This window comes from Chiloscyllium plagiosum, unplaced genomic scaffold, assembly GCF_037043375.1.
Source record: "Chiloscyllium plagiosum isolate Xiang-an unplaced genomic scaffold, Cpla_swu_hap1 HiC_scaffold_3, whole genome shotgun sequence".
Taxonomy (NCBI): domain Eukaryota; kingdom Metazoa; phylum Chordata; class Chondrichthyes; order Orectolobiformes; family Hemiscylliidae; genus Chiloscyllium; species Chiloscyllium plagiosum.
Window position 1 is genome coordinate 109,224,010 of NW_028270141.1, and position 10,022 is coordinate 109,234,031.

General features: G+C 40.9%; 1 protein-coding gene across 1 annotated transcript in view; it reads right to left on the reverse strand.

Annotated features, from left to right (window-relative positions):
* Positions 1–820, reverse strand: part of sh3bgrl2 (SH3 domain binding glutamate-rich protein like 2) — a 95,098-nt gene extending 94,278 nt beyond the window's left edge. The window contains exon 1 of the mRNA XM_043686963.2: positions 605–820. Within this exon, the coding sequence (XP_043542898.1) occupies positions 605–649 (45 nt within the window). The 5' untranslated portion in view covers positions 650–820. The remainder of the gene's footprint in view (positions 1–604) is intronic.
* Between the last annotated feature and the right edge of the window lie 9,202 nt (positions 821–10,022).

Sequence of the window (10,022 nt, forward strand, 5' to 3'; positions counted from 1 at the left end):
TTACTTGGCAAGTAAGAATTAAGTGCCGCCCCTGCTTTGTGCCTCCTCAGATCTAGCAAACGGTGGCATTAAGAACGGGATGAGGGCAAGGAGAGTACTCGTTACATCAGCACAGCCTAAAGAAATAATGCAATTATTCAGATCTGAGGAAATTCATCTACCCGGAACACACTCCCTAAATCGAACCTTCCCGCTCACGTTAGATTATGACACCGATGACAATACATTTCCAAAGTTTTGTTGCGTATGAAAAACACATCTGAACTCCCTTTGTATCTGTGACAGCAGCAAAGAAAAATTCTAAATCCACAAATCTGCAATGGTCATTATGAGAAGTAGGTCAAACATGTTATATACTGCATCATACACATTGTACTTACAGCTGGACGATAGCAATACAAGATAACGTAAAAAAAAACGTTAGTTTGTTTGAAGTCTGAATCCCAGTTGCACTAAAATATAATGCGTCAATAGTTCTTTATAAAAGGTCTATAAATAAATTGTATTTATTCTAGTTGCTGAAGCGAAGTCCATCTGCAAAGCAAACATCACCCTAACCTCCAAAGCAATAACCTTCTGGTGCGGCGACAACATTCCCACTTACCGCAACAGAGGCAGAAGAGGAGGCGATGAACACACGAATGACCATTTTTTCCAACGCAAGGGAGAGAGAGAACTGCGGATTAAGTGAGCAAAGAAATCTGTTTGAAACCTAACCGACAGTGCTACCCAGTTGCTGCCTACGAATGCATGACACGGAGATGCCAGGTAGTAAATAAATAGGTGCACGCTTCCCGATCTCATTCCCGATCGCAGCCTGCCTATGATTTGTAAGCGTTCTGCCCATTAACTGATGCTGCAGTCGCGGATCGCTCAGCGCGGGATTCTGGGTAGTGTAGTCGTTGCCCTTCGCTACCCTCTGGGAGCGGTGGGACGGACAGACTACATCTCCCGGCGGGCAGCGCGGCACTGACTGCTCTTACCTCCAGTACCTAAATTGGCCAGGAGGGGTGACTCTGCCTCTGACATTGACCAATCTCCCTAAGAGGAGTTAGCCCCATTCATTCTTTTTTTTGAAGATGCGCGGCAAAGAGCCACCTGTTGTCAAGAGTGGTGCATTTCAGCTGTCCTTCCAAACTTGTATGAAATCCGAATGACAAAGGAGCATTTTGGAGATGCTGCAAATCTAGAGGTTCAGAGCAAAGTCTTGAAAGGTCAACGCTGCCTCAACCTGCTGAGTATTTCCAACTGTGTTGCCTTGAACCATTGGAGAGCATCTTGAAAATCCTAAAGGTGGTTCAGAAAGTGAAAATTACAGAAGGCTTCCCAGCTCAGCCTTGCTGTTACGATTTAGTATGGTTGTAATGTTGCTTCTTAGGTGATGATATTGAAGTTTGGTCAAGCATATTCTACTAACAAAAGTAGGACAATTCTAATGCAACCAATTTTTTTTCTGTTCTGGTGATAGCTTTTACACCAATAATGGAAAACAGAAAAATGAGTGACTACACTTGACACAAACGTGATTTTTGACTTATTAGAGCATCAAAGAGCTATAGCAATGGTAGTCAGAGGGGAAGATGGACATAAACGAAGATGGTTGTATGTGTTGAACAGCAGCCATCAGTGTCTTAGGATATCACAGCAAGAATTATAATGGAAATAGTCACAGCTAATGGTTCTTAATTTTTTTAAAAAAATTCAATATTGTGATATCGCGGTACCATTGACAAGGCCAACTTTGATGTTCATCCCTAATTGGATAATGAAGAGTCAACCACATTGCTATGAGTTGAATGTCATATGTAGACCAGGTGGAGATGCCAGATTTCTTTCCAAAAGAGCATGAGTGAACCAGAAACAATTAATGATAGATGTCATGGTCACTGTCACTGAGGCTAGCTTCCCATTTCATAATTACAGTAATTGAATTTAAATTCTACCAGTTGCCTGTTGGGTCTTGAACCCTTAGATAAAGAAGGAGCACAATGTGGTTAAATGTAAAGTTATGCACTTTGATGTGAAAAACAGAAAGCAAGATTATTACTTAACTGGTGATATATTGGAAAGTGTGGATGTACAAAGGGATCTGGGTGTCCTTATACACTACTTAATGCAAGTAGGCATGCTAGTGCAGCAAGCAATTAGGAAAACAAATAGTATACTGGCCTTCACTGCAAGAGCATTTGGAGTTCAGAAGTAGGGATTTCTTATTGAAGTTATACAGAGCCTTGAAGAGAATGCACCTACAGTATAGTGTATACTTTTCGTTTCCTCCCTAAAAAAAGGTATACATCGTTGAGGGAATGCAGTAGAGGCTCATTAGGCTGATCGCGAGATTGGCAGGACTGTCCTATGAGGAGAGTTCAGTTTCACTTGTCATATACTGTATTCACTGGAGTTTAGAAGGATGAGAGGCAATCTGACTGAAATGTAGAAAATTCTAATAGGACTATTAGAGTGATACAGTGGCTCAGTGGTTAGCACTGCTGCCTCACAACACCAGTGTCCCAGGTTCAATTCCAAGCTGGGCGACTGTCTGTGTGGAGTTTGCACATTCTCCCTGTCTCTGCGTGGGTTTTCTCCAGGTGCTCCGGTTTCCTCCCACAGTCCACGGGTGAATTGGCCATGCTAAATTGCCCATAGTGTTAGGTGCATTCGTCAGAGGGGAATGGGTCTGGTGGGTTACTCTCTGGAGGGTCGGTGTGGACTTGTTGGGCCGAAGGGCCTGTTTCCACACTGTTGGGGATCTAATCTAATCTAAATGCAAGAAAGATGTATTCTCTGGTTGAAGAGTCTAGAAACAGGGGATACAGTCTTAGAATACAGAGTAGAACCATTTATGACTGAAATGTGTAAACATTTCTTCATTCAATGAGTAGTTAACCTATGAAATTCTCTGCCACAGAAGTTTGTGTAGGGCAGGTCAATGAATATATTCAAGAAAGAGATTTTAAGAGTTTAAAGGCATCAAAAAGTATGGGGAGAAAGCAAGAGTATGGCATTGAGATTAATCATGATCATGTTGAATTGTGGAGTAGGGTCGAAGGGCCGAATGGCCTGCTCCTGCACCTAATTTCTATAACCTGGACTTCTAGATTACTAATCTGGAAAAGTTAGCACTATGTCACTATCTCCCTTTCATTTGTAACTTTACATCCATTCATAGAACAGGGGAAAGGAGCTGTTTGCTGATGATTCCACATAGAATATAAAACAGTACAACACAATGGCCCTTGATGCTCTGCCAACCTTTTATCCTTCTCTAAGATCAGACTAACCTACATACCATTATACTAACCTCCTTATGCCTATCCAAGAGTCACTTAAATTTCCCTAATCTGACTACTATCACTGCTGGCAGTGCATTTCACGCACCCACCACTCTCTGCATAAAGAATCTACCTCTGGCATCTCCCTTAAACTTTCCTCCAATTACCTTAAAATTATGCCCACTCATGATAGACAGTTCTGCCATGGGAACAAGTATATGACTCTATCTATGCCTCTCAACATCTTGTATACCTCTATTAAGTCACCTCTCATCCTTCTTCACTTCAGTGAGAAAAGCCCTAGTTACCTCAACCTTACCTCATAAGACATGCTCTCCAGTCCAGGCAGCAAGCTGGTAAATCTCCTCTGCACCCTGTCTAAAGCTTCCACATCCTTTCTATAATGAGGCAACCAGAACTGAACACAATATTTGAAGTGTGGTCTAACCAGGGCTCTATAGAGCTGCACACAACCTCTCACCTCATAAAATCAATCCTCCTCCCAATGAAAGCCAACACACCATAAGCTTTCTTAACAACCATATCAACCTGGGTGGCATCTTGGAGGGATCTATGGACACGAACCCCAAGAACCCCCTATTCCTCCACACTGTCAAGAAACCTGCTGTTAACCCAATATTCTGCATTCAAATTCAATCTTCCAAAGTGAATGACTTCATACTTTTCCAGGTTGAACTCCATCTGTCACTTATCACCCCAGTTCTGCATCCTGGCAATGTCTGGTTGCAACCTACAACAGCCCACACACTATCCATAACTCCACCAACCTTTGTGTCATCGGCAAACTTACTAATCCACCCTTCCACTTCCTCATCCAAGTCATTTATAAAAGTCACAAAGAGCAGAGATCCCAGAACTGATCCTTGTGGAACATCACTGGTCACCGAGCTCCAGGCAGAATACTTTCCATCTACCACCATCTTCTGTCTTCTATGGGTTAGCCAATTCTGTATCCAGACAGACAGGTTTCCCTTTATCCCATGCCTCCTTACTTTGTGAATGAGCCTACCATGGGGAACCTTCTGAAATGTCTTGCTAAAATCCATGTACATCACATCCACTGCTCTACCTTCATCAACGTGTTTTGTCACCTCCTCAAAGAATTCAATAAGGCTTGTGAGGCATGACCTGCCCCTTCTTTCATAACTCATCTGACATTGCTGTATCTTTCCAAATGATACTCACTCACACAGGTTGATGTAAGATTAAGTTATAGTTTATACAACCAAATACAACTTGTACAGAAAACAGGGCAACTGCCATATCTGCAGGTCCGGTTACTGCAGTTTCAGTTACCCACAATTTACCATGGCCCGAACGTATTACATGGAACATTCCAGAACCAGGGACCAGGAGGCTGCCAATGAGGTAATTTTCCTATTTAAATGAATACGTTCTCTACAATCCACGGTTTTGGGTATCCGCAGTAGATCTTGGAATGTATCCTCCGCAGATACAGTGGTCACCCTATGCTACTAATTAAGTTGCAAGGTGACCAGTCTTAACTTTGGGGTTCTTGTTCTGTCGCTGGGTCTCTGACCTGTGGCTGCTTCTATGACTACCGGTCCTAGATTCTCATCACCAAACAATGTTTTGGCTGGAGATTTTATTCTATTTCCAAGATCCCCCACCCCCAATACTTACTCATCTTCAATGACACGTTACCACATGCTTGTGTTGTCATCACCTCCAATGTTTAATTTTTGCTTCCGTTGTTCTGTGATTTTCTCATACTCTAAATTTATACAGTTTCAATATATTCCATTCTTACTGTCCAATTCTTGGCTCTTGTTGGCTCAGCACAATTCACACGAGTTGACAAATTTACCCATAGTTCTTATGTTTGGGTAAGTTGTTCAAGTCCAGAAGTCCACATAATAAAATAGTATTTACAAAACTACGCCAGGACCTGAATAAAAGCCAAACATTAGCTGTCAGTGCTGCATGCTTATACTACACAAGTGCTAGGTTGCAACCATCTCAAAAAAAAGAGAAAATCCAGCCCAGGCACCTCCCTTTTCCCTTCAACTGTACTCCATTGCTGATTCTTCCATACCTTCATCATCTTGGAGGATCAGTATTGACCAAAACCTGGACTTGGTCAGTCATATGAAATCATGATTGCAAGACAAGAGTTAAGAATTCTTGTCCTTTAAAGCCTTTATATCAGTTCCAAACCCCACCACTTGAATGGCACTGAATCAATGTGAAAATGGACCAATTTGCTTGCTTAATGTCCAACACTGAATTCAGTATTCCCTGCACTGGAGCAAGCACAAAAGCAACTTACCAAGGTTATTTTAGTAATTCTCCTTATGCTTTCCAAGAGACATGAAGGTAAGAGAAGAACTGGGGCAAACAGACAATAAGGGGTAGATCTAGAACTAAATGTTAACTAGCAGAGATAATGTAGAATGGAAAAACATTCCACCTAGTGTTTGGAAGCTTGCAATAACTTTTAATTGGAGCATGCCAATCAAGTGTTTAAAAGAATAACTAATCCTGTGAAATGTTGCCACTGTAGCTTAGAAATATTACCATAGAAAATATGCCAAATGTGTATTGGATTTGTATGACAAATTTTATCTCTTGACTTTATCTTATGATCTCATTTTACTCTGTGACTCTATAAATGCAAATAAATGAAATTAGTGTATATAGTTTGGTGTTTGTTGGTTGGCACAGACATGGTGGGCCAAAGGGCCTGTTTCTATGCTGTATGACTCCAAATATAAGACTTTTAATGTATGTCATGTTGATATCTAGAAGGTCTGTAATGGTAGGCAGCACAATAGATGTTTCAGTTGGAAGGTTTCAGACTGACCTAGCGCCTGGAGTATTCAGAAATGGTCTATGCCAATCAATTTTTTTTAATGATAGGTTTGCTCTTCAGCAGAGGATATATTTACTTTAAGCAAAAGATTGTTTTAACACAAACACCTTCATTGTTTAAAAGTGTTGCCTAACAGTGTTTAATAATAATAAATAGAACAGTACAGTTGTAGTGCTATGATGACCCTTTCACAGTACAGATAACATGATTATGTTTTTTCTCCACATATACTCATATTTATGAATAACATTAGAGTTTATACTGATCTAGGTGAAAGATGCTTATGTTTGAAAATTAAACTTTTTTTATTTTAAGGAATCAAGCAGCAGTGTTTCGGACATCATGGCAGTCTCTCAACCCAGTGTGGCCTCCTCTCGGCCCAGCGTGGTGGTCTCCTGGCATGGTGTGGTGGTCACCCGATCTGGCAAGGAAATCTCCTGGCCCAGCATGGCCTTCTCTTGGCCCAGCATTGTGGCCTCCTCTTGGACCAACGAGGTGGTCCCCTGATCTGGTATGGAAGTCTCTCGGCAGCCTGGTGTGGTGGTCTTCCAGTGGCTTGTGGTGGTCTTTCAGCCCGGCGTGGCCTCAGCATAGACTTCTGGTCTCCAGGTGATTCCAGACTGGTCTCCCAACCTCGAGAACCTCAAGGTGAAACCTGACATGGTCAGGAGTCAAGGCCCAGTGTGGACTGGCGGCTAGGTGCTAGCATGGACTGGACTGGAAGGACAGTTGTTCTAATTTTTGTTATAATATTTCTCTATTTTCTAATTTATTCCTACTTTGTGTAAAGCTGACCTTTTTTATTTCTTTACTTTTCTAATTTTTTTTCTAGCAACTTGTACCAAAGAATCTGTAATTCAGTACCTCATACCTAAGATTGTGCTATAATTGATGACATAAACTTTTCACTGAACTCATTTAAATTCATGTGATTATTTGGACAAAAATGGTAAATTTATGTACATATTTACAAGTAACTTAAACCATCAGTTTAGTTTTGGTTTGGGTGAAACTACTGATGGAATCTACTGAACTCATTTCTCATGGTGTAACAATTGAACAGAGACAGGAGATTTTCATGCCATTGGATCTTACATTTCTTCTATTCATTCAGAGGATGTAGGCATCACTGGCTAGGTCAGCATTTATTGCATGTTCCTAATTATTAAGAGTCAACCACATTTCTGTGGGTCACATGCAGGCCAGACCAGGTAAGGACTTCAGATTTCCTCCCCTGAAGGACATTTCTTCAGCTATATTCCAGATTTTTAAGAATTCATATTTCACCATCTGCGATGGTGAGATTCAAACCCATGTCCCTAGAACATTGGCTTGGGGTTCTCTATTGCCAGTCCAATGGCATTGCTATTACGACATCACCTCCCCGAGATGGACACTAATGTGGTGTAGGACCCAGATACAATTAAAGGAAGAAAGAAAGAACTTGTATTTATCTTGTATTTTTCACTTACATCAATGAATGCCCCCAAAGGTCTTACCACCAATAAATTACTTTCTCAAATACAATTACTGTTCTAAAGTCGGAAATGTAGCAGACAATTTCAGCACAGTCATATTCACAAACAATGATGACATAACGAGCATAAAATCTGTTGTACATATATTGAATAATGGATACATTTTGACCAAGACACAGGAAAGAACTTTACTGCAGTTCCAATAGTGCAATCAATTTTTTTACATCTGTCTGAGAGGACAAGTACGTCGGTGATTAACACCTTAACTCAAAGAAGGCATATCAGACAGTGTAGCACTCCCTCTGTAATGTATTGAAATACTTGGAATTGATTATGTGCTCAACCCTTTTTGAGGCTTGAAATTATAACCTTTGAATTGAGAGATAAGTTTTACAGTGTATGTCTGTATGTCTCATAGCTCAGTGAATAACTGCTCTATATGGCTGAATGCTTGAAATTAATCCGATTGTGGGAGGATTGTGTGGGGAGCATACATAATTTCCTTGCATTAGCTGATGCAGAAACAACACATTTAAAATCATTTAAAAATAAAAGCATTCATTTAAAAGAGAGATGAGGAGTCAAAGAAAATCATTGAGTCCTACAGCACGGGAGACAGGCCCTTTGGCCCGAACTTGTCCAAAATGTACATCCATGCTAAACCTATTTCTCTGCACTTGGCCCATAGCCTTCTAGTCCTTTCCTATCCTTAAAACTCTTTTTTTCTCTAAGGGTTGAGTGTTTTTGGCATTCCTTTTCTTAAAAGGCAGTGGATGGAATATGTTTAAATATTTTTAAGACAGAAGTAGATAGAATCTTGATTAGCAAGGGGGTGAAAAACCATTGGGGATATGCAGAAATGTACAACTGAGGTCAAGATCAGATCAACCATAATCTTATATAATGGCAGAGCAGGCTCAAAGGTTGAGTGGCCTACTCTTGTTCGCAAATATCTATATTCAATGCAGATAATTGTTTAGATAAAGGGAACACAAATGCCATTGACAAATGATACATTTTAAAATGGCAGAATCATCAAATGATACAAAAAAAAAATTTTGCACCATCCTGCTTTTTAAAAGATTTATTCTTTCATTGGATGTGGGCCTCACCAGCTTTGCCAGAATCTTTTGCCCTTCACTAATTGTCCTTGATAGGGTGGTTGTGTGCCACTTTCTTGAAGTGCTGCATGCCATGTGATGTAGGTACATTCATAGCATTATTAGAAAGGGAGGTGAGTTACTTGCCACAGAATTCCAGCCTTTGAACTGCTCTTGTAGCCACTGTATTAAAAAGACCAGCACAGTTCAGTTTCTGGCCAATGGTAATCCAAAGGATGTTGATAATGGTGATTCAGAGATGCTAATACCATTGAAAACCATGTGGAGCTGGTTGTATGTATTTAGGCTAATGTAAGAATGACGTTTGGAGTGGAGTGACCCAGATGGAACCCAAACTGATTGTTAGACAATAGGTTATTTCTGAGTTAATGTCCTGTTGATGACACCTTCTTTCATTTAAGCTGGCTTTTAGCTGAACTACCTAATTAATTTCACTTACCTAGCTTTTACACAGCCCTGCAGATTTGTTTCCTTTAAGTGTTTATTCTTTCCCTTTAAGAGTTATTATAGAAACAGTCCCCACTATCCGTTCATAGAATCACAGAATCATACAGTGCAGAAGAGGTCTTTTGGTCCATCAAGTCTGTACTACTAAAAATATACTACTACCTACTAATCCCACTTTCTCACACTAGGCTCATAGCCTTGAATGTTATGATACTTCAAGGGCTCATCCAATGACTTTTTAAAAGTTGTGAGGTCTCCTGCCTCAACTACCGTCCCAGGCAGAGCATTCCAGACCACTACCAATCACTGGGAGAAAGTACGTTTTCTCAAATCCCCTCCAACCTCCTGCTTTTCTCCTTAAACGTATGTCCTCTTGTTACTAAACCTTCAACTGGGAACAGCTGCTTTCTATTCACCCTGTCCATATCCCTCATAATCTTATACACTTCTTTCAGGTCCACCCTCAAACCTTTGTGCTGTCAAGGAAACAACCTGAGTTTATCCAGCCTGGTCCATCCTGGGGAACATCCTGGTGAATCTCTTTTGCACCTACCTCAGTGCAATCACATCATCCCTGTGGTGCACACAGGCAAATCAAAATTTTGTATGGCTCCACATGACCTCCCTGTTCTATGGCTCAACTGATAAACATCCTGTATGCCTTCTTAATTACCCTCTTAACCTGTCCTATCACCTTCAGGGATCCATGGAAAACCACCCCAAGATCCCTCTGTTCCTCTGAGCTCCTAGTGTCTTGCCAATCATTGAGCACTCCCTTGTTTGTTCCTTCTTCCAAAGTGCATCACATCCCATTTAGCTGGGTTAAATTCCATCTGCCATTAATCTGCCC